We start from the raw sequence: 27,510 nt of genomic DNA, 5'->3' as shown, positions 1-27,510 counted from the left end.
CTCTCATGTAAGGACAATTTAGAACTGCATCGTTAAACTTAATACAGCCGTCAGCATCCAATGTATCATCTTGTGGCAGGTTGGATTAGTGCTGTCAAATGGATCTGATAGTTAAACAGATAGCCATCTCAGGTTTTAAGATTCTTTGACACTTGCAAATACAAAAAAAAAAATGCATTTTTGTACGGCTGTAGCCATCAGTGTGTTTTGAGACGACAGAGGGCACATGATTCTTGTGCCCTCCCTTTTTCCCATATTATGTCAGTGGTAATACTTTGGTTTCCTGTTCCATTGGCAGTTTTGCACTGTTAAAAATTGTCGTGGTGCTGTAAACCACGGCCGGGTGGCGGAAGGCACCCGCCCTAGCCCAGAGGGTGTGTACTCGGGGGTTAGCTAGTCCTAGTTCGATCTCCCTCTCGAACACGATGAACACAGCGGGATTAGAGTGGTTCGGGCCGCCGGAGCGTAATACCCTACGTCCATTGTGTGTTGTATTGCCTTCTCGAGAGAGAGTTCGCGAGAGCTTGTGTGTCTGGAGAGCTCGTGTGCACAGCGAGCGCCTCCCCTTTATATCTCAAGGGAGGCGCGTACATGGCTGTTGGGTCCCCGACAGGTGGGCCCAACGGTGTAGTATAAAATAACGTACTGTTCATACATTATGGCGTCGCAGGCAAAGGAGATCTCTCTCCTGGAATCCCTTGCCTGCTCCTGGAGTCCCTCGTTCATCATGTCCAGGCGCTGTCTTGTCGGGACGATGCCAGACGTAGCTAGAGGCGTCGCCTGCCACGTAGCTGAACGGGCTGTGTAGCTTGCGGCGTAGGCGGCATGATGGAAAAGTGCCGTGCCGTCGTATCCATTTAATGCTGCAGACGGGCTCTGCGTGGGTGCGGCACAGGCGGCTGCACTGTGTACCTTGGTAATACGCGGTGCACAGTGAGGCCTGACGAAGGCTGTCCCGCGTGCCGCAGTGGCAGAGCACGCCTTAACCATCTGCATTAAATGCAGTGGGTGGGCGAGTCTTCCAGCGGAAGGCTCGCGCTCGAACCCGTGCCTCCGGGACACGTGGCAGCTCCGGACCCCCCCCCCCGCAGTATGGGGAGGTTTGGATGGACGCAAGAGGTCCCGGACCCCTTATGGGGGGTCCGAGGCCAGTCGACATGGAGCTTCCACTCCTTAGGGGCACGTGGCGTCTCCGGACCTATCCTCAGGCGGAGAACAGGTCCGGGGCCATTGGCCTGGTGAGGAAAGAGCCTGACCCGTGGGGCCTGGCTAGTCCGCCTTTTGCGCGCAGTTATGGATAACTATGCGGGTCCCGCCTTCCCGCAGTAAGAGTGGGTATCCCTGCTACAGGGTACTGACAAAAATCATGATGCTATTCAAAATTATGAAGTCAAATTATACTATCTAAAACTAAACTAGATTGAAGTAACTAGAAAATAATATTAAGTGTTTACAATTTCCAAGATAGGCATAACTAAAAAACTTACATAAATTAGAAAGTATCTAATTCAAAACATATCTTTTATGAGTCGGTCAACATTATCCCACGTGGCAAAGCATTTGTATCTTCAAATTGACCTTATCTTGGAGTAAAATTTTCCCTATTTCCCCATCATAGGATTCCATCACCCATAAGGAGAGCATCATGATAATCAATTAAACCAACACCCAACCAAACCCTAGTTAAAAAATAAAATAATATTTTTTAGCACAAACCTCCAAGTAAGAAGACCATACAATCCTGATGATACAAAAGGCTCAACTCCACAAGACCTGCAAAGCATCAAAACCCTACAGCCACAACACAGTTCGCAGCAACACCCCACAGTCGGCAGTTACCACCCCCACCCTGTGCTCCACCCTGTTGCCTCCCTCCCATTGGCCGCCATGGGCTCCTGCCTCTCCTCCGAGGCCCCCGCCGCCAGCGACGGGCCGGCCTGGCGGAAGAGACGCCGCGGGAGCCGGGAGGGCTTCGCCGCCGGCGGCCCCTTCTCCAGCGGCGGCAAGAGGCTGCCTGGGGGCGGGGGAGAGATGACGGAGGACGAGCTCTCGCGGGTCTCCGGGAGGATGTACGGCAACGGCGCGAGCGCCGTGGCGTGCCTCCACACGCAGCAGGGGCGGAAGGGCACGAACCAGGACGCCATGGTCGTGTGGGAGGTGAGCTCGTAACCGCCGCTTCTTGTCTGGTGATTCGCTCCGGTGTCCGGTGGGTTCTGAGCCCTGATCAGTGGCGATGTTCGGTCCATGTGCGATCTTGGTCCCCAAACGGCCGCCTTTGTGTCCTTCTTTCGCCTGGTTTAGAGCGTCGAAATGATTGCGTTTACTCGTCCAAAATCGAAGTGTTCTATTAGATGTTGGTGGTAATGTTTTGGCTTGGGTGGGTTCCGGTTAGGGGTATATTTTGGTTTCGGATTTTGTATTGATTTGATAGAATAAGCGTTTGTATATAAGAAATTTGTGATTTTTTTAATGCTAAGAGGTGTTTAGCCTTTGGATGGAGAATACACTCTTCTCTGAGGTGTTCCTTGCAATGATTTAGATAGATTCGGATTCGGATTTGTAGTTAGAGTGGGAATGTGTGCTTTTTTATGGTTTGGCAACCCTTTTAGTCCACGTGAAGGCTTGATTCAAAATGAGCGGTGTTGTGCTGTAGATTATTCAAGCTTTATTAATATGAAAGTGAGAAGTTTTCAGAGTGGAATCGGAAAGTACCAGCATAATTTTTTCCGATGATTTCTCAAAAACAAAAAGAAGCTGATAGATGGCGCATGAGTTGGTTGAGGTATAGGAGCATTGTTCATTTCTCTTTTTTGCTTTTGGTTATAATCTTTGATTGTAGTTCAGGACTTCAGGTAAGATTCTTTCCTGTGGTACTTTGGCAACCTTTCTACCTTTCTTTGTTTTGATATCCTTTTGTTCCAAAGAATGGTATAATGCTGCTGCTTTCTTGAACCGGATGTGCTTGTGCGGTCAGGTGATTGGTTGGGCCTAGTGATAGCTGTCTTATTTCATTTATGGCCCATCATAATTAATTCATGAATTGCTCTTTAGTTTCACGAACAAGCAACTGGTACTAAAATCAGTTCCATTACACATAGGTTGTTTGTGATCCTTATCTCACATAAGTGGAGTTTAGCAGAGGGAGAGGATGAAGTGTACTTAAGGATGATCTCTCACTATTTGTAGACCTAGCTAAGTGTAGACAGGTTGCTGTCTTGTAGGTATTTAAGAATATCTGTACGCATTAGTTTAGGAAGTCAAAGAAGTAAAGGCAGCCACTTTCATAAGTTGCATTGCGGATCATGTTCTACAGAGGACAACAAAGACTTTATGCCTATAGATTCTCAGAGCAGTGCTATTGATTGCTAATATTCAAGGCTAGAAAGGTACTTAATTAACTAGGGTGAGGTATTTCCTTTACAAACGTTTTAAATTTTGTTAAAACTTCGAACTAAATATGGCCTTGTGGTTCCATCTTGAGGTTTTTGTTTTACTCTTTGATAATATTTCCTCATACTTTATTATACTTTTACATTTCCATTATATACCGGAGTTCACATATTTTCTGTTCATCTCTGTACATTTCACTGTGAGTAACCACACTGTTGCAGGAGTTATTTGATGACTGCTGATAGGACTTTTTCTTAATGTCAGTGTAGGAATACTCCCGTAATTTAAATATGGTCAGTCCAAACTGTTGTGAAACCGGCCTACTCTGTCTATATTATTGCATGCTATAGTTCTCTAAGTTCGCTAGCTCTATGCATGGATGATTGGGGGTCCAAGTGATAATTGTTTTTCCTTATCCTTGCCTAGCTGCTAACTGGCTTCATAGTTTGTTGAAACCTGGTCAACGAGCCTATCTACTGAGACTTTTTCACTGAACAGTAGAATATACAACTGCTGCTTTAGAAAATTACAGACATTACTACCCGGTGGGACTTTTGGATACACACAGAAAAATATCAGCATATAGTGCAGTAAATGCTATTACTTGACTATTGTGTGACTTTTTTTCTCTTACTGCAGAGTTTTAATTCAAGTGATAGCATCTTCTGTGGTGTGTTTGATGGCCATGGGCCTTACGGTCATTTTGTTGCCAAGAAAGTTAGAGATTCACTTCCTGTCAAGCTGCGCACACAATGGCAAACCAGTGCTAATGGGGCCTCTAGTCCTCATCAAAATGGAAGCATCTCTGGAAGTATCAACTCTGAAGAAACAGGTTCTGTCGTTGATGATGAATGGAGTGAATCCATTAATGGTGATGAGAGTGACAAGCTTCCTGAGATGTTTCTTCCACTTAAGCAATCTTACTTTAAAGCTTTCAAATTGATGGATAAAGAACTCAAGCTGCATCCTACAGTTGATTGTTTCTGCAGTGGATCTACGGCAGTAACATTGGTGAAAAAGGTGATGAATACTTCTAAACTTTTGCCCTGGTATTTGCAGATATTGAAGCTTTTGAGATAAGTGGTAGAAATACAACTTAATTTTCTGAATTCAGATATGCCTCTTTTTTTAGGGATTGGACCTTGTAATTGGAAATCTTGGGGACTCAAGAGCAATAATGGGGACAAGAGATGCCTCCAACAATCTAACTGCTGTGCAACTCACTGTTGATTTGAAGCCTAACCTTCCTAGTATGTTCATTTCACACTTAGATAATTACGCTGGTTATCATGCCCATGGCTTCCAAACTTAAGGCCATCTTAATCTGCATATAATATCTTTTTCTCTTTTTTTGTCCTTAAGGTGTCTTTGATCGGACTATGATGTAAATATTTCATTTTCATTCCGTGTTTAGGGGAAGCTGCAAGGATCCAGCAATGTAAAGGAAGAGTTTTTGCTCTTCAGGATGAACCAGATGTTGCTAGAGTATGGTTGCCAAATAATGACTCTCCTGGATTGGCAATGGCAAGAGCTTTTGGAGACTTCTGCCTTAAAGATTATGGCTTAATATCTGTTCCTGAGATATCATATCGGCGTCTTACTGAAAAGGATGAATTTATAATATTGGCCACTGATGGGGTATGTTTCTAATCATCTATCATTGTTACTTAGGTGGTGTTATCAAGAAATTCGCTTGCCAATGCATTGTATCTTAATTTTCCAATCCCTGCTTGTAGTTATCTTATCTTTTTAGCACCTTTGTATAGAAAGGTTTTACAACTTCCAGCTGCATCAACTTTCTTATATTTGAAAAGTTCAATGCCTGTAGGTTTGGGATGTCCTCTCAAACAAGGAGGCTGTTGACATAGTAGCATCAGCACCATCTCGGGCAACAGCAGCTAGGGCTCTTGTTGACTGTGCTGTCAGATCTTGGAGATTGAAGTTCCCGACATCCAAGAGTGATGACTGTGCTGTTGTCTGCTTATTCTTGGATCATGAGAAGTCACCTGAGTCTGTTCAGGAGGGGGAACCCAAGGAGGAGACTGTGGAAACCACTGGGGAGGTTTCAACACCAGATGCCAGTGCTGAGGTTGATGAAGACATTGCAGATGTAAATGTACATATATCCAGTGAAGAGCACATCACCACGGCCACATTGCAACACTCCAACACATTAAGGGAGGTTGATGAGATTGTACCAGTTGATGAGCCTCCCATCTTGAAGGAGCCTGAGAGGTGTGGATCTGCTCGCAGCCTGGCAGATTGCATATCAACAAACGAGGAAGAGGAATGGTCCGCGCTCGAAGGTGTGACCCGGGTGAATTCCCTCCTGAACCTCCCTAGAATACTGTCAGGTGATAAGAGATCGACCAGCTGGAGGAAGCGGCGGTAAACAGCAAAGAAAGCTCCCTAGAATTCTTAACTGGATTCAGACTGGGTGCTTGCAGAGCATTTCAAACCAGCGTGGGCATTTTGATTGAGGCCGTGTAAAATTCTTCGGCCTCTGGGATTTGTTCTAGCTGCTTTTTAGGCTTCCCCCAGATTGTTTTGACCGACAGGCGTGTACATTCCAGATTGCTTATGCTTTGCCAGGAGGGTGGTCCATGCTTGGGCTTCTTTGCTTCGTTTGTGCATAAGAAAGTTTTTGTTCTGTAAGAAGCTTCTTTTGTAAATCATGCGATACCTCCTGACATTGGATGGACGCTCGCCTGTTGTGCTGTCCGTGACTGTATTCAAACAAAGACGGATTCAGTACTATATGTGTTATGTTAGGTCGTGATTTTGTTCACCTACTTTGGCTTGGCTTCACCTGTGAATTCACCCATCAAGATGATTTTGTTTTGTTCAAGCCTTTATTTTTTATGTAACAATCTTCTTGTATTCTTGTTTGTTGTATCATCATCTTCTCTGAAATCTGTGCCGGGCACTGCTCAAGTGGTGTCACAGTGGACGTACCAGTCTCTGTGTATATCACATAAACATTGGACTTTAGCTTGCTACATAAAAGCCCATTTACAGAATCTACCCAAGCGTTTTTTTATTTTTATATTTTTCAAAATTCTTTTTTACAGAAATATATTTTCGGTTTTATAAATTACAGTTTTGTACCTCAATGTAAATAAAATTTATATTTATTCGCATTTTAGCCCCTGGGGGAGCCTGCCGCCCCCCTGCCGGGCGGCAGGTACCCGCCGCCCACTGGCGAGGCGGTAGGCGGGTACCTGCTGCCCGGCAGGGGGGCGGCAGGCCCCTCCTTCCGCAAATGAACGTGCAGTGCGGCACTAGATGTGGTTTTAGATATTTTGGATAGAAATATTTTGACGTACAGTCCCGCAAAGAAAGACATTAACACTCTAATCCAAAGTATTTGAAAAGCGATGATAACTTTGACTCACCGCCCCAGCTAATGCCTCATCCCTATGTCGTGCATAGCCATCCTGTGGGGTCGCAACATGCGGCTCTGGATGCATGTCAGCATGTATCAAGCGGCAACGAGTCTTAGGCTGGTACCAGCTCAGGTATGCCCTGTACGAAGCCTCCGTGTGTGCAGGGGTCGGAAGCACCACGTTCTCCTCTGCCTGGTCCCAGCCATCGACCCAAGGCTGCACCCTTGTCATCCACATGTTCGAGAAGGGTTGACCGGCCCTCGACAAACTAAATATTGATTAGTTAAAGCAGCAATGCATTATCACTGAAATGACAGATGAATCGTTACATGTGGTCATGATGTTGGACCGATCCAATGCTGACAGCACAGGATACAACTGCCTTTGACCGAACTGCCTCCTGACTCTGTCCGTGCAGTGGGTCTCAATGTAAACGTCGTACATCAACGCTGTAGTTGTCATCCAAAGGCCCTGGTCCTGAGAGCAAACCGAAGATATCCCGAACGGTGCACGAGTGTTTATAGCCAACTGGGAGTAGGGCTCCCACACAACGTCTTCAGGTGTCAACCGATCAAACTCAACTACAAACTCAGGATAGGACCGCCGAGACTGTACGTGGGTCCAACTCTTCTGCGCGAAATTAATAATATATACCAATAAGAAATACAAAGAGGGTCAAACAAAGCAACAGAATTGCCAACAGAATAGTACGAGTAGCAGTCATTTCCGTACCTGACGAGCGTACCAGAGAGCCCCCATGGTCGACCTATCATCCTCGGTGTCACCGTACATATCCGGCTCATACGGTGAGTGGTCGATAATCGGACGACCAATTGCTATCCTCTCGTACGACCAAAGCTGTAGCAGAATCGTACATCCTGTAAGAATTGCATTGTGCTTATTTTGCACCGATGCCTTACAGAGGCCACTGTACGTGGCTGCAAGTACCGCTGAACCCCAACTGTATTGAGGCATTTCCTCCACAGCTGACTCTGCGATCTCCTGTGCGTAAGGCACAAGCACCCTATCCACATAGGCCCCGTGTGAGTTGTTGAACATTATGTATCCAAACAACCACAACAGGTATGCCTCAAGGGATCGAGTGACGCTATCCTCATCAACATCATGTGCCAAATTGTCGGACTGCATAGAAAAGATGAACATTTATGAGTACAAGATCAATTATAAAATAAAATCATAACTGCACTAGTCAAAAGCATAACTCTAATATTACTCATAACAAAATGAGGTATGTACCTGGAACTGCAGAATCCATGACTTGGCAGGCCCTGTTGCTTTTGGGTGCTCCTCTACATCAATCGCGACGTCAATATTTGCAAAACGCTCTTCTAGATCGTCCAACCACGTAGGCGGGACAACGCGAGGCCCTACGGCATCCCCACTGATAGGAAGACCCAGCAGCATCGCAACGTCCTGTAGGGTCGGTGACATCTCCCCACAAGGGAGGTGGAAGGTGTGTGTCTCAGGCCTCCATCTATCAACCAGAGCCGTCAATAGGGACCTGTCCAGCTTTGCCAAACCACTCTCAGCAAGACGGCCTATAGTAAGAAGACCAGGCTCACTCAACCTGACAAGTAGAACGATCAAAGGTAAGTACATTATGTAGGAAACGTATACGAAACAAACGTATTCTCAGAAATATAATCCGACGACATATCACCTGGGCACCCAATGTGGGTCAACAGGAATCAACTCCGCTGGTGGACGTAGACGCAGCACGTTAAGTTTCACACGCTGAACCACTGCAAGGAAGGACTGGTGCGATGAGTCTATGACTCGGTCAAGTAGAGCTGGCGTATCTTCGGCCATACCTAACACAAAAAATATAAGTTTTCTACATTTTCTACAATTTATTTGAAATTTTCATAAACTTTTCTAGCATTTTCTACAATTTTTGTACAATAATTTTTTATAAATAAATTTGTCTAACATTTTCTACAATTTTTCTGCATTTTCTATAATTTATCGGAATTTTTCATATACTTTTCTAGCATTTTTTAAATTTTTCTCTCGCATTAAACAACTAATCAATAAACCTAAATGGTTTTTTCTAAAAACTAATCCAAATTCTACATAAATTATAATAAAAACAATACCTAAATCGCTAAAATATTATTACTGCTGCATACACTAATTATAGAATTAAACATACAAAAAATTTAGAATAAGAAAGTTGAGAAATATTTATTACCTGCGGTTCGGATCCAAAATCCGGCAGTGCTTTGCCGCTGCAACTCCCTCCCTCACCCCTCCTCTCTCTCCTCCCCCTCTCTGGATGTCGAGGGAAGAAAATGAGGGGGAGGGGAGCTTAGCCCTTTTATATAGAGGGGGGTGCCTGCCGCCCCCCTGCCGGGCGGCAGGTACCCGCCTACCGCCCCGCCAGTGGGCGGCGAGTGCCGGGCGGCGGCAGGCTCCCCCAGGGGCCAAAATGCGAATAAATGTAAATTTTATTTACAATGAGGTGCCTACCGCCCGGCAGGAGGGCGGCAGGCCCCCGGCGCCCCCCTGCCGGGCGGTAGGGGTACAAAACTGTAATTTATAAAACCGAAAATATATTTCTGTAAAAAACGATTTTGAAAAATATAAAAATAAAAAAAACCTCTACCCAAATAAAAAACATGGGCTTGCTTGGCCCAACAACGATAACAGGGCCGACTCGGCAACCACCCACCTCGTCGGTTGCCACCTCGATTCGCTTTCGTTCGCGGAAAGATGCGGCTTTTTAATTTTTGTATTTTTCAAAAATGTTTTTTACAGAAATATATTTTTGATTTCATAATTTACAGTTTTATACCCCTACCGCCCGGCTGCGGGGCGGCCGCCCCCCTGCCGCCCCCCGCCGGGCGATAGGGACCTATATATAAATAAAATTTAATTTTTCTTACCAGGAAGTCCCTAGTGGGAGGAGACCGCCCGGCGGCCGGGTGGCAGGCACCGGCCGCCCTCTGGCTGGGCGGCAGCCCCCCCCCCCGCCCAAATAAACAAGGGAATAGTTGTTTTGTTTGCCTGCATTGGGAGACTGATTGGCAGTGGCAGTGCAGCATACCGAGGACAGGACCAGATTGTCTGTGCCTGCACACGCCATACGCCGATGCTTTGTCTCAACCTCCACTCCACGAAGACGTCACGAACAACCATGCGCTACTACAAGAGGACAAGCCAAACCTACCCCTTCTTTAGTTTCAAAATTCCAAATTCCAAATCTATCACATCGAACGGAAATCTTATATGCATGGAGTATTAAATCTAGACGAAATAAAAAACTAATTGTATAGTTTGCTTGTAAATTACGAGACGAATCTAATGATCCTAATTAGATCATGATTAGACACTAAATTGTTACAGTAACTGCTACAGTGACCATGTGCTAATGACGAATTAATTAGTCTTAATAAATTCATCTCGAAGTTTACAGACGAGTTCTGTAATTAGTTTTATAATTAGTCTATATTTAATACTTCAAATATGAAAAGATTCTATTTTAAAATCTAAACGCCGGGAACTAAACAAGGGGCTAATAGGGAAACAGGAGAGATCAGGCTTTGATGAAACAAAGATCGCGTGGGGGGAGGTAAGTAGTGTAGTGTAGTGTAGTTTCAAAATTCAAATCCAGGATAGATTATTATTATCGTTCCCGTTCTTTATTTTATTTCCTCCACTAACTACACAATCAGTCTTCCGATGCATTGCCACTGTCAATCAGTCTCCCGATGCAGGCAAACAAAACAACTATTCCTTTATGCATTGGGGGGCTGCCGCCCAGCCAGAGGGCGGCCGGTGCCTGCCGTCCAGCCACCGGGCGGTCTCCTCCCACCAGGGACCTCCCGGTAAGAAAAATTAAATTTTAATTACATATAGGTCCCTACCGCCCGACGGGAGGCGGCAGGGGGCCGGCCATCCCGCAGCCGGGCGGTAAGGATATAAAACTGTAAATTATGAAACCAAAAATATATTTTTGTAAAAAACATTTTTTGAAAAATATAAAAATTAAAAAGCCGCCGGAAAGAGTACGTTAAGTCGCCGCGGCTGAAGTGGTGGACCGGGCCCACCAAATCGGCCTGGGCATTCGGTTACCGATCGGTTCGGTTCTTCGGTTTCTAGAGAATTTCGGTTCCTACAAAATGAGAACCGATCGATTCTTTTCAAAATCGAGAACCGATCAATTTTGGTTTCGGTTAGTTCGGTTCGGTTCCGATTCTAACCGAGGGAACCGAACTATTGCAAACTCAGTGCAGAGCTAGATTAGGTGGAGCCATGGAGGTCGGGCTTGGCGCGCGGCGGGGCCGGAGATGGAGAAGGAGCAGCCGGCTGGAGGTGGAGGCGCCATGGGGGATCCACTACGGGGGGGGCCTATGCCAGCTGCGGTCGTGCTTGGAGGGCGGCGCGAGGCGGAGTCGGAGAGGGAGGAGGAGCAGGCGGCGGAGGCTCCTGTGCCGGCTGGAGGTGGAGGCGCCATGGGGGGATCCACCGCGGGGGCCCTGTGCTAGCTGCGGTCGTGCTTGGAGGGCGACGCGAGGCGGAGTCGGAGAGGGAGGAGGAGCTAGCCGGCGGCGCATGCCTCAGGCCCGGCCACGGGTAGCCAGCGGCGGCGTTGGACTCCAGGCTAGCCGTGGGAGGAGAGAGGCTGGAGGCGGTCAGGCGGAGGCCGCAGGGCCCGGGCGCCGCGCCCTCCCGCAGCCACGCGCCGTCGATTCGCCGTCGCGCCGGCGGCTGGGCGGGGGGTTGGATCGTCGGAGACGCTGCGCCGCGGTCGTGGTCGGGGGGGGGTGGAGGTGGCATGTGTGCGCGCTGTGTGGAGGCGGCGGGATTGGGGAGTGGAGGCGGCGGGTGTGCTGTTGGGGGAGGCCGGGAGGGGGTCAGCTAGAGTTCAAGATGTGTCTTTGTACGCTTTGGGCTGCTGTTGGGCTTCGGTTAGTTCGGTTAACCGAGCTCAGAAACCGAATTAACCGATCTATTTCGGTTCTTGAGAACTTGGAAAACCGAAATTCTCGGTCTCGGTTCAGTTCGGCTCTTGTCCGCGGTTTTTTCGGTTCCGTCCTCGGTTCTCGGTTTTTCGTGGCCAGGCCTACCACCAAAGACAACTCGTGGCCGAGGCGGCGGCTACCTCCCGATCTCACCTTCTCTCTCGCGTCGTCCGCCCCCCGTCTCGCAGCGGACGCGACTCGCGAGGAAGAAGAGGAAGACCGGGCTAGGCCGCCGCTAGGGTTAGGGTTTACGAGGGCGGGAGGCAGGCTTCAGCCATGGCGCTCAAGTTCCTGAACAAGAAGGGGTGGCACACGGGGTCCCTCCGCAACATCGAGCGGGTATGGAAGGCGGAGCAGGCGGAGGAGGCGGAGAAGCGCAAGACGGAGGAGCTCAAGAAGCAGGTCGCCGCCGAGAAGGAGAAGGCCGAGTTCCGGGCCATGCAGGAGCGCGCCGGCCTCAGGCCGTAAGTGTCTCGTCCCTCTCTCTCTCTCTCTTTTTTTCCGCTTCGCTCGATTGGATCTGAGCGGGTAATCGTCCGGCTAGGGTTCGCTTCGATTGAGTGTCTGGGGGGTTGGGCGGTGCCATTTCCGGTGTTTCTGGCTTCGCCCGGTGTTATAATCGCGCTGTGATGATTGCTACAGGGCGCAGGAGAGATTGGACTTCCTGTACGAGTCGGGGTTGGCCGTCGGCAAGAGCTCCGAAGGGTTCCAGGCGCTGCAGCAATCTGCACCGGGCGCTGCTGCTGCATCCTCTTCTTCTGCGCAAGTGAGTGCGGCTGATTCTTCCAAGGTACTTACGCTTGCCTGTAACTCTTACCTCCTCTCTGATTGTAGTTCCTTTAAGTAAATGCTGATCAGCCGAAGTGTTAATGGTTGAGTGTAATTCAAAGCTGAGAATCGATAAAAAAAAAAGTTCTGGGTATTGCTGATGCAGTGGCAGGTTTGATGTTTGGCTATTAAGTAAGAAATGCCAAGATAAATTATAGTGATGCATGGATTATTGATGTTGGGAGGTTGTCATGGTAGAATAGTGTTACCTTATACTCCTTCCATTCACTTTTGATAGCTATATTTCAAATATTTCAAAAATTCAAATGTTCATAAATGATAGCTATATTTGCTATTGGCATGGGCTATGGCAATAAATAGCACTACTAACGAGGAGTTCCTAGTTAAAACATTGGAGGAGCAACAAAAAAGTTTGTGTTGCATTTATTATATGATAATAAGGTTTTTTTTAAGGAAGTAAGGTTATTTTCTTGGTCATTGGGTTAAGGGGAAATATAGCTATGAAAGTGAATGGAGGGAGTATCATGATATGATGCATTCACGGTTGTAGCCACTCAAAACAATTTTATTTTGCATCAGCATTCTTTACTCTTTAGAACATATCACAGAATATGTTGATCTTTTCATATATGCAGTCCCTAGTAGTGGTTTCCTTGCATATATCGCTTCTTTTAAAAATCATATCTACAGAATTAAGTGGTAGAGGTACAGCACAGAAGTGGTCTCCTAGTAGTCTTTGAACAGAAAACTGAATTGCACACACTAAACTTGCATCCTAACAGCAGTTCTTTGTGTTGTGAAACATGGTTTGAAGTTTTTCGCTCAGTTTCTTGTTTAAACTTCATATTTACCTTGGAGTTGTACTTCTACTGATGTCTTATTTACGAAAATCATATAAAGGGAAAAACTGATTTTAAGAACATTATTTTTTTTTCATTTGCTTGACTCAGGCAGCTGCACCAGGAGCTTTATTTGAGGATAAGCCTCAATCTGCAAATGATACATGGAGAAAACTCCACTCCGATCCTCTACTCCTAATAAGGCAGCGGGAGCAGGATGCAATTGCAAGGATTAAAAACAATCCAATCAAGATGGCTGAGATAAAGAAATCTGTAAGTTCTGCTTTACTTTCTTAATCTGGGTTCTGAGTAGCTTAACTATATTCAAATTTATCAACAAGTGGTAAAAATATTGATATGGTTTCAAATTGTTCGTTTGAGATGACAATGTTATAAACAAGTTTTCAGAAAATAACTGTAGTAACATCTTGAATGATATTTAATTTGTTTAATGCAACAGTAGAAAATGCTAGTTGTTGAATAGGTGGATATCCAAAACCAATTTTGTAAAAAATGCAAATAATTGCTTTTGGTAAAAAGCACGAATTTTCTGATTTTTTGAAAATTAAGTTTTTTATTATCCAAACAGTGTTTTGTGCTTGGGCTGAATTTGGTTTTAGGAAATGTCCTTTTGGAAAGCTCAATATCCATTCTCAAGCATTTTCCCTTGAACATGCTCCCTGAGACACTGACGAATTCTTACTCTTATGTGTAGGTTGAAGTTGAGAAAAAGCAAAAAGAAGAGAAGAAAGAGAAGAAAAAGCACAAGAAGCATCACCACCATAAGTCAAAGAGTAAGAGGCATCACTCAGACGAGAATTCAGATTCATATGAAATAAGTGGTGGAAAGGATGAGAGAAGGAAGAGAGTTCATTCTTCCCCTGACCATAAGAAAGAAGAGAAAAGGTTCAGGCATGAGAAGAAACGCCGCAGACATGATTCATCAGATTCAGACAATGATGAACCCCGGAGAAGACAGGATTTGTCAGAAGACGATGAGCCTAGGAGAAGACGGCATGATGTTGATGAACCGAGGAGAAGACGGCATGATGACAATGAACCTAGGAGAAGGCGGCAGGGTGACGATGAACCGAGAAGACGGCAGGAAGATTTGGAACCAAGGAGAAGATGGCAGGAGGATGAGGAACCAAGGAGAAGATGGCTGGGTGATGAGGAACGAAAGGGAAGACGGCAGGATGATGAGGAAGGAAGGGGAAGACAGCATGATGACCGTCCCCGATATGATCACTTGAATGCTGATGATAGGAAGGGGAGACGGCAATCGTCACCAGACCGCCATCATGCATACTCAAAGCATGACGGTCTAGACTCTAGGTCCAAAAGAGTGGAGGATGGCCACAAAACTGGAAATTCCGCTTCTGAACACCGTTCCCGTGGTGAACAAGGCTCAGGTGAGCAGACCAGGCAAGAAAGTGAACATGGCAGAAACAATGGTCCTTCGTTCAACCGTCGACGAGGTGGTGTTCACCATATGTCGGAAGAGGAGAGGTTAGCTCGTTTGCGTCAGATGCAGTCTGATGCTGAGGTCCACGAGGAGCAGAGATGGAAGAGGTTGAAAAAAGCTGCAGATGACGATGCCAAAGAGGCAGCAACTGTGAACGTAAACCAGTTCAAAGGAAAGAACTTCTTGGAAGATGAAAAGAAGAGCATATTTGGAACAGACAAGGGTGGCAGCGCCACAATTGAAGAGAGCATCAGGCGCCGTGCTTTTTACTCGCAAGGTGGCCGTGACGCTGAGGGCAATGCGTTCAGGCGGTGAATATTCTGGTGTACGGTTGCTGTTGCTTGACACATGTGCCCTTAGTACTGTACTAAGAATTTTGAGCATTATGTACGATGATTCTGTTGTTTTGAATACGAAAAATTTGCTGCAATTTCGCTCCATGATTTTTTCGCCCGTGAATGAGACTAGAAATTTCGATGGAACTAGAAACCTGGCGCGGCTTTGCCGCGCCCTCCGGTGAGGTGAGCCAGTGTTATAAGGTGGGAAAACATTAAGCATCATAGTACTATTTCACTTTTGTTGCAGATTAGATCGAGCTTTCTAATGGGGAAGGAATTTCTATGTAAGTTCAAGACAGATGGGAAGCTGTGATAGAGTTGCGATCTTGCAGAAGGCAAAGAGTTTGTGAGATTTATGGAATTGCATGATGGATCGATTTGGGATGGGATCTAGAAAAGTCTAGAGATATAATCCCTGACCAAAGGAAGATCTCGTGTTCCGGCCGGCTGGCGATGTGGCTCGTCTTGTATTCTATTTTGGCCTGATCACAGGGTCAAGTTCCTAGAGATGTAGAAGGGTAAGCGTCCCTAGCTATCTTGCTGGAGTAGCACTGCGTGAGTTCAAGAAGCTTTGGGAAACTAACCTATGCGCTAGTTTTTGTCCAGCCGTTTGATCAGAATCGAATGGACCATATTTGTCGTAGGCGTGGCGCAATGGACATGCCCGTTGTATTACTGAAGTTGATGGTTAGTTCAGCCAAAGATAAATTTTGCATACTTGTAATCATTGTTTGAGCTATTGCTTTGTGTACCATAAAAATGTTTTCCCTTTGTAATTAGGTATATGAACACGATTAATGTTATCTGAATTATTCTTTATGTAGTATATTAGTGGTATTTGTTTGTTTTAATTGGAAATTATCATTTACCGGTGATTATATATGTCAACTGTGTTTTTTTTGTTCTCTATATATTTTGAGGGATAAATTGTCTTGCTTTTATTATATAAGTACTATTTTTTTCGCTTTGAGATATATGTATTATGTTTAATGGCTATGTTTGTTGTGGTTGAAGAATGGTGGTAAATATGTGTTAAGGTGGGAAAGCGGAGTTAGTATTAAGCTTTCATATTTGCCCATTAGAAATATAGGCAAAAGTGTACAGTTAAAAAAAATTATAGTAAAACATACTCTATATGAATCCAACGCATAGATATATTCATGAGCATTCCGAAACAATTTCATTTTCTATTTTTATGATTTTCTGTGATTTGCTGCGCAATTTCAAAGTTTGAGTAAATTTATTCGTAATTGAAAAAGAATAATAGATAAGGCAAACCAGCTTTGGGCCGAATTCGGCCCACTGAGGCCCACGGAGTGAGTGGCAAGCCAGCCCAAGAAGGCTTAGATGGCGGGTTGTATTTCTGAAAATTTCGATGTTTTTTTTTGCAAAAAGAACTGAGAGAGGACGTTGGACTGCGGGTTGATTTCAGAAAAAGTTGAGAGTTTTTTTGCAAAAAATTTTGAGAGAGGAGGTTGGACTGCAGATTGATTTCTACAAAGTCCGAGGACTTTTTTGCAAAACGGCCGGGAAAATTACCATTTTGGTAAGATTATACGGACGTTAGCTTGGGTCAGAATGGTCAGACCGCTGCTACTGTCCTGTACTGTGTTAATGATCCGAATGGTAAGATGTACGAGGTGGGTCTAAATCTGGGCCTCTCTTACGCTTTCCGTGCAGTTGACCACATACATCAGAATCACTAGAGGCTCCACGCGGCATTTCCATTGAACAAGCAGAGGGTATCATCCTCGAAATAAATATTTTTTTATTCAAATCATTCTTTTATTCCTGCTGTGCCACCCGTGTGTAACTACAAATGTTCTCCCCGTTGCCACCATTGCCTTTTGCCATGGTATTTCACATCTACAATCGGGTGCTGTTCCCCACTGTACACTCCAAGCTTGTTAAATAGAAGAATCAGCATACATCAAACAAGAATCAGAAGAACAAAAGGCTCCTGGATTCCGAATTCCATTTCCATGAGTGCAGCCAATGATAGCATGCGCCTTGCTAATTTGCGGCTTCCTTGCTGGATGAGGATCTGCTCAACAGCTGATGTTCAGGACCGGGACTCAGAGAGGAAACTCTTTCTGAAGAGCATCGAGGTTGCGGGCATCACATGCAGCAATCATGTCAGCTCGTGACGCATTGCTGGTTTAAAATGGAACAACATGTGATTAGTTGGTAAAACCAGCATCGAGGTTCACATGTACGAACAGCGAGCATACAGGACATACCTGAGAGAAATCCTCAAGTACTGCCAGGCATTGTCAGCTTTCGGATTCATCGCAACTGCTCTTACATAGTATCGAATAGAATCTTCGTACAAACCCTGCATCAGCAACATAGAAGAAACTTTGCTTACTAGGTTGTCTAGATAACCGTTGCAATACAAAGGTTACAACCGTTCACATAAATAACAAAAATAGAAGTTCCACCATGGTTGCATGTTAGTGTAGTAGTATTGAGAAACCAAGGTAAGCAAAGTCAAAATATGGCCTCTTATTTTGCATCACAAGGTGTTATTAAAGAATGTGATGACACAGCCGATAACATAATCAAATGATAGCATTCTACAAGAGAAGAATTACCTGGTTGGCATAGCTGATTCCCATATTAGCCCATGCACGGACATAGTTCGGTTTCAAGTCTAGAGCCTGAAACCAACAAGCAACATATTGTGATTAGTTGTGTTTCAAATCCATAAACAAGGGTTGTCATACCAGGAGCTGCAATATTATCCATTGTATGATATTATATCAGCCACAAATAGAGGAGATGATACAAAAAAATATTATACCAACCAAATAAGTGAAGGTGCAAATTTTTACCTGAAATATCTTTAAAGAATTTGGTCAAACAAATTACATTGTATTTCAAATAATTTGATAAGTATTTTGGGCGTTAATAGTGCTAGAAGCACAGCAATGTAGCAATAACTTTATTAAACAAAAACTTTACCCATAGAGGGCATGAGCCCACTGAAGTTGCAACAAGACAACACTTCTGCCATGTCTGTGTCAGTCTATAGAATAGTCATTTCCAAGTTTCAATAACAAGTCCTACAGGACCAGTGATGCATTATTTAGGAATTTATGACAACAATCATATAGTTTTTTTCCTGTTGGTTCTGTAGCTTACACAGGATATAATAGCCACAAATATTCCACCAAAAGGAATAACAAAAGACCAACAAAAGACAGGATAATCGGCCATTTAAGCATCAAAGATGATAGAAACAAAGTGTCATAGTTCTTTAAACAAGCATATATATAAATCTGGGTTGTCAACTGGGAAAAAACGGCCAAAGTTGAAAATTAAAATACGTATCGGAACTAATTACCTTCTGATACGCCAATATTGCATCAGCACTCTGGATGCTGTTTGCTTGGGTTGCACCAAGCTTATTCCAGAGTGAATAGTCCTGAGGTTTGAGCTGCAGTGCTGTCTTAAATGAAGCTATAGCTTTATCATACTCTCTTGAGAGGTTGTATAAGACTCCCAGAACTATATGAACGTCTGCATCTTCAGGTGACATCTGAGCAGCTTCATTAAACAATCTAACAACCTGATGAAATGTAAGCATTTAGCATGTCAGAATGAAAATATTTTGAGAAATAAATATATGCATATGACTGTAGCTTTAAATATCTAACAATGTATACAGGATACCCATCTGAAATCTGAAGCTGACAGAGTTCAATGAATGAGTGACTAAACTGAAACATCCACAATAAAAGAGTAAAAGCATATAGCATGCACTTACATCTGGACCATAAGGTGAATCAGTCGCCTGTGGAGGGGCAAGGCCCCCATATTTTGGATGATTCTGAAGCCACCTATAAAGATATCTTAATGCTTCTCCCTGCTCCAATTCTGCAGCAATTGTGTAGAAGAATTAAAACCTTTCAAGATAGCTTACAATTTGTTATTTTGATTAATTTCCTACTTGAAGTAAATTAAAGAATTTTGAATTACAAAAATGATATTAGCAAAGCATTTCATTATTGGAGATAAAGCTTGGAGAAGGATGGAAAAGTTTTTCCTTCTTTGAAACTATAATGGCAAAAAGATGTGTTTTCCCTCAAACATGAATTAGTTCAATAAGTTGTGTTTCATTGTTCACTGTTCCTGGTGATTTAGCTTTGCATCATTGTGGAAATAAGATTACTTCCAATCACAACTTCTGTCAGAAAATTATCTCAATGAGCTTCAGAGCAGATTGAGCAGGATATTAAATTACTCTCACAATTCCAGGCACTAACCGTTTGTGTGACTGACACCTAAAGCGAGAAGAACCTCAAGGTTTGTAGGATTAGCTTCGTGCGCACGCATCATTGCTGCGATGGCCTGAATTCAAAGCAAAAAATTAGAAACAAAGTTCACCTTAATGAAAAGGAGAACCATGGAACCCCTAGGTCATAACATCATAGTTTATCATGCCAAGACTAACAGAAGTACATTTTTCCTGATAGGTATACAAAACTGCAATGGAACATTGTTGAAATTATTCCTCATGACAATTTGTATACTGCATGCAGGACCAAACAATCAAGCTCAGCCACCCTGTACCAAACTTAATAATTTTATCTCTCAGATTTTGTTAAGCAGTTCTTTGAAATTAATCTATTCAAACTCATAACAAACAGGACTCATACTCCAGTGGATACATGTTGGACTGCATCCACATAATTGATAATATCATAATTCACATATAGAAAAAATATAAACATTAAAGGGAGATACATCACCTGTTGGTCATCATCATTTTCTGCATGTGTTACTCCTAGCAACCTCCAACCTTCAGCATTATCAGGATTCTTCAAAACTTCAGCCTCTAAAGCAAGAACAGCTTCACTTAAGAGGCCCTTGCGGAAGAGCTCTTGTCCTTCTTGCATTGGATTAGGGTGACCAACATACGGGTTCATCTCAGAAAAGACATAAACCCCTCGAGAAGTACTCGAGCTTTGTTTGAAGGATGACAACTGTTCTTGGAACCTACAAACCAAGCATGATAACAATTAGTGGTATGATACCACAATGTATCAGCTATATGAAAGGGTTTCCTATAAAAAAACAACATAATTTACATGGCACTATAAACTAATTAGACAATTTTATTAATAAGTTTTTAAACTAGATGGGATGTTGGAATAAAAAACCCAAAGTTATTTCAATATCTTGATATAAAGATAGGTCTGACAACACACCAAGAAAGAAGCAATAGATGTTGACTCAAATTGAATGCTATTCCTATGACAAAGCAAATGTACAGAGGCACAAGAGACTTATACTTACTCATCTGCCCATGGATCTGCCGAGCTTTCGCCAAAACCACCACCACTGAATTCTTCTGCCCATTCATCAGTAACATTTAATTTTGAAAACTCGTCAACCCAGTTATCATTTAACGCACCCTGATTATGTTCACTAGCGAACTCGCTAGCCCATTTATCCGCCCCTTGTGAAAGCTGCAGGATAAAGAATAGTGGGAAGAAAATAATCAGAGCACAGCTGATACAAGTGTGAACAAAACAAAAGGCTGCCAACACCAAATGTGCCAGAATACAACGTGGTTTGTACTTTGAACTGAAGGATCATTATTTTTTTATATCCAGGTCCTAGAGAGAAAATCCAGCCACCATGGTTTGGGGATATCTAATCAGAAGCTTCAGCAGTTGTGCAAGTCTGTACTGAACGAATGCATCCAAACGAGTTCTAGTCTCGCACATGCTTCTAGGCACAAAAGCTCAAAAGTCGCAGGCTATAAAGTGCCATGATGCACCAGTGATTTGTAAAAAAAACTCTGACAAGGGAAAATTGAATCCTCATTAAGCATGCCATACACCCATCTCCCTGTTATTACCTTTTCATGTGCAAACTGATCCGCCCATGAGTTTGCATTAGCATTGTACTGTGTTTGAAATTCATCAGCCCAGCCATTGGATTGGGATGCTGAACCTTGTTTTACTTGATTATCTTCTATAATAAGTTCACCACGGCTCATCTTTGAAACAAACTGGAAGAACTTAGAATTCTTCCGAAAATGAGAAAAAAAAAGGATACTGTCAGCTCTAAGACTGTTGTTTGATACACGGTCTAGGAAAAACTGAAGTCAGTAATGAACAACAAGTCAACAATGGTTCAGATATGACAAGTAATAGTGCAGTACAATGTGAACATTCATAAAAATGTAATGCACACTATGCTTTCTCAGCATATCCAATGAGGTCCCCCCCTCATGACAAGTAATAGTGCAGTACAATGTGAAAAGTTATAAAAATGTAATACACACTATACTTTCTCAGCATATCCAATGAGTCCCCCCCCCCTTCTCAGTCACTCCAGAAAGCAAAGTAATCAGGTCATCAAGTACCTGAAACTTGGGGTCGTTATTACTTGCTAATGTTTGTGCAAGCATACGAGATTGCTCCATAGCAGCCAGGTTAGCCATGTTCGCTCCTCCCATCTGACCCATGGCCATCTGAGATTGATGCTGCAACAGTATTATAAATGTGATTTAAACCAAAGGTAATAAAAAGAGCATGTCAGGCACAATGATATTGCAAGAAGGCAAAGTAATTTTAAGAATCCAAATTGGGCATACAATTGGATTGAGGGTAAAAAAAAACTGAGCAGATAAAAATTCATATCAACTCCACATCCTGTCTATTTCTAAGAAGCCTTCTCCAGCAAAAAAAACATCTTTCAGAATTGATACTTGCAGAAATCCTAAACAAGCAATGCAAGAAATCCTAAACAAGCATGCTAAAGACTCTGACCTGTTCAAACTCAGAGGCCCAACCATTTGGGCCATATTGCTGCTCAAAAGAATTTGCCCAGCTTTCTGGGTTATTATTTTGATTGCCAAACTCGGTAATCCATTTATCTGCAGCATTATGCATCGAGGCAGGTCCCATAGAACTTTGGGACTGATTCCAGTACTGCTCCAGCTCTGGGTACTGTCCATGCATAGGGCCTCTCATTCGGTTGTCAATATCAAGAGAATGCAACAAAGTATTGACCTGACAAACATAAATTTGTAAGATCACCAATGATAACATAAATACTGAATTTGGAAAGTGCATGCAAAACTGAAGGTACCGTACAATTATAGCTATATAAGCGAACAGAAAACAGAAATATTTTGAGCAAACCACATATGATCCTAGTTTCCTAGGTAATTTTCAGATCCAGAGAATTCACAAATAACAAGTTAACCTGATCCTGTATATATTCCTCTGGTTGGTCAGCCAGAATATGCCGTGCCATTATGCAGCTACGATCACGTATGCATTGTTTGTCGCTTTCAGATAAACCAAGAGCTGGTACTGGAACAGGTTGAAACGGCACGCCTGCTCTGCCACTTGCAAGAAAAGAATGCAAGACACCAGACAACACCCTTTGTGGTGGACCTGAAATGAATTATGTTGAGAGTCACTATAGTGTGTTGTATTTTGGCATCTTTGTCAACTCTAAACTGGAAAATACTGTTGAGTCTAAGGTATACTCCATTTTCATATAGTATGTTGGAAGAACAATGCATCTATTTATCAAAGGCTCTCAATATATTAAACTTCAATCCTCGCAGTCAAACACAATTCGAATAACAAAGAGTCAAGAACCAAACATTTAAGATTTAACTATTCTGCAGTATGCAAGCACTATATATTAAAGCAGGATCTAGTGCTTTGATACAACCAAACCTTTTGTCTCAAGCAAATTGGGTAGGAAGTATGCCAGATGTGAAACAGTAAGAGCCACACAAAGCAAAAAAGGATTGTAATATATATAAGCAGTAATATCTCACAGACAAAATAATAATTATTAAGCTGTACATGATTGCATCATTTATTCAACAAGCTGGGTGTATTATATAAACTATCAGATTTGTATTTGTGCAATGTAGCACACAGACAAACATCATGTCAAAAAAAAAACAAGAAAGAAAAATCTAGACATCTACCATCCAAGGGTGGTCTGATGGTTGTCCCTGCATTGTTATAGATTTGGTCAAATTCAGCATATTGTGATTCTGCTCCTCCAAATTCAGGAACCCCTGGAGGGCGAAAAGATTCAATCCAATCATTAGCAGGACCCCCACGAATGAAGTCGGCACCCTGCAGGTTCTCAATTACAGTTAGAACTTAGGATTGCCTGAAGATTTAACTATTCTGCAGTATGCAAGCACTATATATTAAGCAGGATCTAGTGCTTTGATACAACCAAACCTTTTGTCTCAAGCAAATTGGGTAGGAAGTATGCCAGATGTGAAACAGTAAGAGCCACACAAAGCAAAAAAAGGATTGTAATATATATAAGCAGTAATATCTCACAGACAAAATAATAATTATTAAGCTGTACATGATTGCATCATTTATTCAACAAGCTGGGTGTATTATATAAACTATCAGATTTGTATTTGTGCAATGTAGCACACAGACAAACATCATGTCAAAAAAAAACAAGAAAGAAAAATCTAGACATCTACCATCCAAGGGTGGTCTGATGGTTGTCCCTGCATTGTTATAGATTTGGTCAAATTCAGCATATTGTGATTCTCCTCCAAATTCAGGAACCCCTGGAGGGCGAAAAGATTCAATCCAATCATTAGCAGGACCCCCACGAATGAAGTCGGCACCCTGCAGGTTCTCAATTACAGGAATAAAAAGGGCAGCATTCGGAATAACTATTACCCGTGCAAGGGGTCGCTGATCTTGTTTGAACTCATTCTCTGAACCAGGGATTGTTGACAAGGGAGGAGCTGTGCCAAAATCAGATGTAGATGGAACACTGACTGAGCCAGGAAGTTCCTTAATGGACTGCAAAAATACAGGGTGTTTTTATGGAGAAAGTTGTGTTGATGTTAAATGTAACCTATTAATGCATTTGGATGTTAACCACTGCAGAATATTATAGATCCACTCTTTATTCGTATATCAAGAAACATGATGCCATTAGTAGGTCAATCAGAAATTCCCACAAAGTCACGACAACAACGACAACAACATAGCCTTTTTTCCCAAGGCAAGTTGGGGTAGGCTAGAGATGAAACCCGAAAGAAATAAGTTCAAGGTTCAGGCACATTGATAGCTAGTCTATAAATTGGGAAATTGAACATCCTTTCAACTGAAGCAAAAATGAGCTGTTTCATCCATTGGCAACAGAAAAGGATCACAGTAGAAAACTACATCATACTTGATACATGATCTCACCGAGGTGTACTGGCAATTTCAGTTGCAGCTAAAAAGAAAAATTCACCGCTCAATCAGACCAAGTATTCCTTTTGAACTCTTGTAATTTCGTTACTATGTGGTAATGAAATCATGGGTATAGCCCGGAGTGGGAAAAAAAATCAGAGCCAAGAAGCAGTGGAACACAGAGATCAGTAATTCTACTCAGAATTGGGCACATCTAGTAGAGTGGGGTTGTTATATACTAGCCAATTGGAACTCGCCTAGTTACGGTACAAACAATACAAGTGAAAGGACACCAGCCTAAACAATCACGGGACGATCAAACTACCAACAACCTAGAATAACAGGATTAGTTCCGCTTTCGGAAAAATCGGCGCAATTGACGAACTGTGCAACCGAAGCGGCACGAATCGTTGATCCAAGCCTATCCATCACTGCGGCGTCGACTAAAGCCTCCGAGTTCCAGACTACACCGGCAGAGCTAAGGCTACGGAGGCTCACCTGCGTCTTGGAGGACTGGCCGAGGACGGCGTTGGCGAAGGCGTTGAGGGGGTTGGACGACGAGGCGCCGTCCGGGGCGCAGCTGTTCTGGCCCGTGATGAGGTGCCGCATCGCCATCTCGGCCGCCGCCTCCGCCGGGCGGGCGCGCTCGCCGGCGCCGGAGGTGCGATGCTACGGGCGCCGCTTCGGTCGTCGCCGGCGACGAGGGGCGCCCGCCTCGAACTGAGAGATGGGGAGGAGCAGGTGAGGAGGGAGGAGTCGCCGTGCGGCGGTGGCTTTGCGGGTGTGGAGGGCGGAAAGCTGTGAGACCCGATAAGGCCAGATGCCGCACCGGACACGTGAGAGATTGGCCTGCGTACGTATGGGTGGTTGTTACACATTTTTTTCCCGTCTTTAAGTTTCGGGGTTAGTTTTTTTAAGGGACTGTCTGGCTCCAGGACTTTTTCCAAAAGTCCCTATCACATCAAAAGGAATCTTACTATTTTATATTATTAAATAAAATCTGTTTATAAATGTTTTTTGACAGCTGAGTGCTTTTTCGCGAGACGAATCTAATGAGCCTAATTAATTCATAATTTGCTACAGTGATGCTACAGTAATCATTCGCTAATCATAAATTAAGATACATCATTAGATTCGTCTCTCAGTTTAGCCCCAGGGTTCTGCAGTTAGTTTTATAATTAATATTTATTTAATACTTCTAAATACTAAAAAGTCCCTGGGACTTTTTTGGAGTCTCTGTTTCTAAACACCCCCTAAGCCTCTCGTCTGGGTACAGCTAGCTGTAGTATATATTTATACATACATGCACACTCATTTTACACATGCACACCTCACTCACACTATACATGTACAAATAAACCTACAACTACACTTAGATTCTTAGACCGTATCCTTCTCAAGATCACCGAAATCTTCCGTAGGTAACAGGCACGTCACGATTCTATTGTAGCTTCACGCGTGAGAGGCAACACTTGGAAGGATCCAAGCGAAGACTATACACTAGGGGAAAACTCCGGTGAACACATGGTCCGACCCCAGGAATCGAACGCATTCCGTTCCCTTTTTTGGGCCCACATCTTTATCAAATTTGGGCCCAGCCCATCGTTCGAATGAAAGTGGCCCAGCACAAAGAATTACAAGAACCCTCCTCACCCTCTCGTCGTGGGCTGCTGTGACGGCGACGGAGTCGTCCAACGCGAGGACAGGCAAGGGAGTGCGCGAGGCGGAGAAGGATCTCAAGCTCGACGAGGAGAAGGCGCACACCGAATCGAAGCAGAAGATGAAGAAGAAGGTGCTGCCGACCCCTGTGCCCTTCGGCTTTCGGTTATCGAAGCAGAAGATGAAGAAGAAGGTGGGCGCCGGATGAAGCAGAAGATGAAGGAGGAGGTGCTGCCGACCCCCGTGCCCTTCGGCTTTCGGTTATCGATCGCGCAGGAGGGCAGCGAGTCCAAGGCGGGGGCCGGGAAGAGGAGGAAGAAGAAGGTGCTACGGTTGGAAAAGGCATATATCGATTTCCTCACGGAAAACTCCCTTCCCCCGCCCTACCAACCCCTCCCTAGTTTCGATCGGCGGTTCAATGAGCTGCAAGAAAGCCATGCCGCTAAACAAACTGCTGATATTGAAGAATGCGACAACATCCTCAAGCAATACGCTGAGTACGGGTGCGCTTATGTGGAAATCGAGTTCACCGATGACGAGAAGGACGAGGGGTTCGCCGGGTGAGCACCAGAGATCGATGATTGCTTTGCTGGTAAGGGATTAAGACTGGCTAAATATTTTACTACATGCATGTGACCTCTGTGTGCGCGAGACATCTAAGTTCATGTATATATCTTGCGTGTGATCCTGCTATCGTGATTCGGAGGACTGGTATCGTTTCTTATGTTACTAGAAAACTCATGTTGCTTTTCTCGTGTGATCACTGTTGTTATTTTGTTCTGATCTTAGATAATATATGTGTTGGATGGCTTCTGTTTGTGTACTAATATTCAAATTGAAATGATGGTATATGAGTTATGTTTGATGTGTATTGCTGAAAAAATGTAGATCAATCTGAAGATTATAAATATAGTTATAGTGTAATTCAAGTAATTGGTACTACACTCGTGTAGCTCCATATGCATACAGAGGTCCATAGATACCTCAATGTTTGATAGACTTATTTGTACCCAGCACTTAAGCATGTATTATGCGAGATCATAAAGAAAAGCAAAACAAATGCCAGTCTATAATATTAATAAGGTTGGTAATCTGGGGGGCAGCAATAGCATGGCTGCTGCATTAGTGGGCATATATGTGCTTTAGTTGATGAAGCAAGAAATACAGTTAGATTCAAATTTGTAGGACATATATGGCCACATGCACAAAGTAGGAACTTTCCAGGCACAAAACAAAGGCATAACAGGGAGAGTGAAAGAAAATGCACAACAGACAGGTCGATCCATTCAAGGTATATTTTGTGAAATGAAATGCTCCTTTTGCTACAACATCAGCTTAAGTAAATATATTCAAAATATACCTGGTATAGCTAGTATAATAAAAGCACTGCATGCAGATAACACTTGTCACTCCACATTAGGAATAATTTCTGTCCACACTTAGCTCAAATGATAGT

At 43.6% G+C, this 27,510-nt stretch overlaps 3 protein-coding genes across 7 annotated transcripts; 2 read left to right on the top strand and 1 right to left on the bottom strand.

Annotated features, from left to right (window-relative positions):
- Window positions 1-1,766: 1,766 nt before the first annotated feature.
- LOC120678783 (probable protein phosphatase 2C 66) lies at window positions 1,767-6,231 on the top strand. Its single transcript, XM_039960152.1, has 5 exons — window positions 1,767-2,157; window positions 4,030-4,410; window positions 4,523-4,640; window positions 4,805-5,028; window positions 5,219-6,231. Exons 1-5 carry the CDS (start codon window positions 1,888-1,890, stop codon window positions 5,780-5,782), a joined length of 1,557 nt encoding a protein of 518 aa, XP_039816086.1. The 5' UTR covers window positions 1,767-1,887; the 3' UTR covers window positions 5,783-6,231.
- A 5,631-nt stretch (window positions 6,232-11,862) lies between these two features.
- On the top strand, window positions 11,863-15,294 carry LOC120678782 (pre-mRNA-splicing factor cwc25-like). Its single transcript, XM_039960151.1, has 4 exons — window positions 11,863-12,225; window positions 12,404-12,551; window positions 13,501-13,662; window positions 14,105-15,294. The coding sequence occupies exons 1-4, from the start codon at window positions 12,038-12,040 to the stop codon at window positions 15,167-15,169; spliced, it is 1,563 nt and encodes a 520-aa protein (XP_039816085.1). The 5' UTR covers window positions 11,863-12,037; the 3' UTR covers window positions 15,170-15,294.
- Window positions 15,295-16,935: 1,641 nt separating this feature from the next.
- On the bottom strand, window positions 16,936-25,222 carry LOC120678382 (peroxisome biogenesis protein 5-like). 5 transcript variants are annotated; one of them, XM_039959544.1, is made up of 15 exons: window positions 24,894-25,197; window positions 23,892-24,017; window positions 23,162-23,315; window positions 22,417-22,610; window positions 21,978-22,220; window positions 21,572-21,679; window positions 21,062-21,232; window positions 20,494-20,666; window positions 19,947-20,193; window positions 19,461-19,545; window positions 18,962-19,071; window positions 18,539-18,763; window positions 17,787-17,852; window positions 17,433-17,527; window positions 16,936-17,346 (listed from the first exon to the last, which is right to left on the bottom strand). In XM_039959544.1, exons 1-15 carry the CDS (start codon window positions 25,008-25,010, stop codon window positions 17,268-17,270), a joined length of 2,193 nt encoding a protein of 730 aa, XP_039815478.1. In that variant the 5' UTR covers window positions 25,011-25,197; the 3' UTR covers window positions 16,936-17,267. The 5 variants fall into 5 exon arrangements, with proteins under 5 accessions (XP_039815478.1, XP_039815477.1, XP_039815476.1 ...); XM_039959543.1 differs by lacking the exon at window positions 23,162-23,315 and adding an exon at window positions 23,687-23,837 and having other exon boundaries at window positions 21,572-21,691; window positions 24,894-25,196; XM_039959542.1 differs by having other exon boundaries at window positions 21,572-21,691; window positions 24,894-25,196.
- Window positions 25,223-27,510: the final 2,288 nt, after the last annotated feature.

The sequence above is a fragment of the Panicum virgatum genome, chromosome 6N, assembly GCF_016808335.1.
Source record: "Panicum virgatum strain AP13 chromosome 6N, P.virgatum_v5, whole genome shotgun sequence".
NCBI classification, from domain to species: Eukaryota; Viridiplantae; Streptophyta; class Magnoliopsida; order Poales; family Poaceae; genus Panicum; species Panicum virgatum.
Note: the sequence above shows the minus strand (reverse complement) of the source record. Positions and strands in the feature narration are given on the sequence as shown.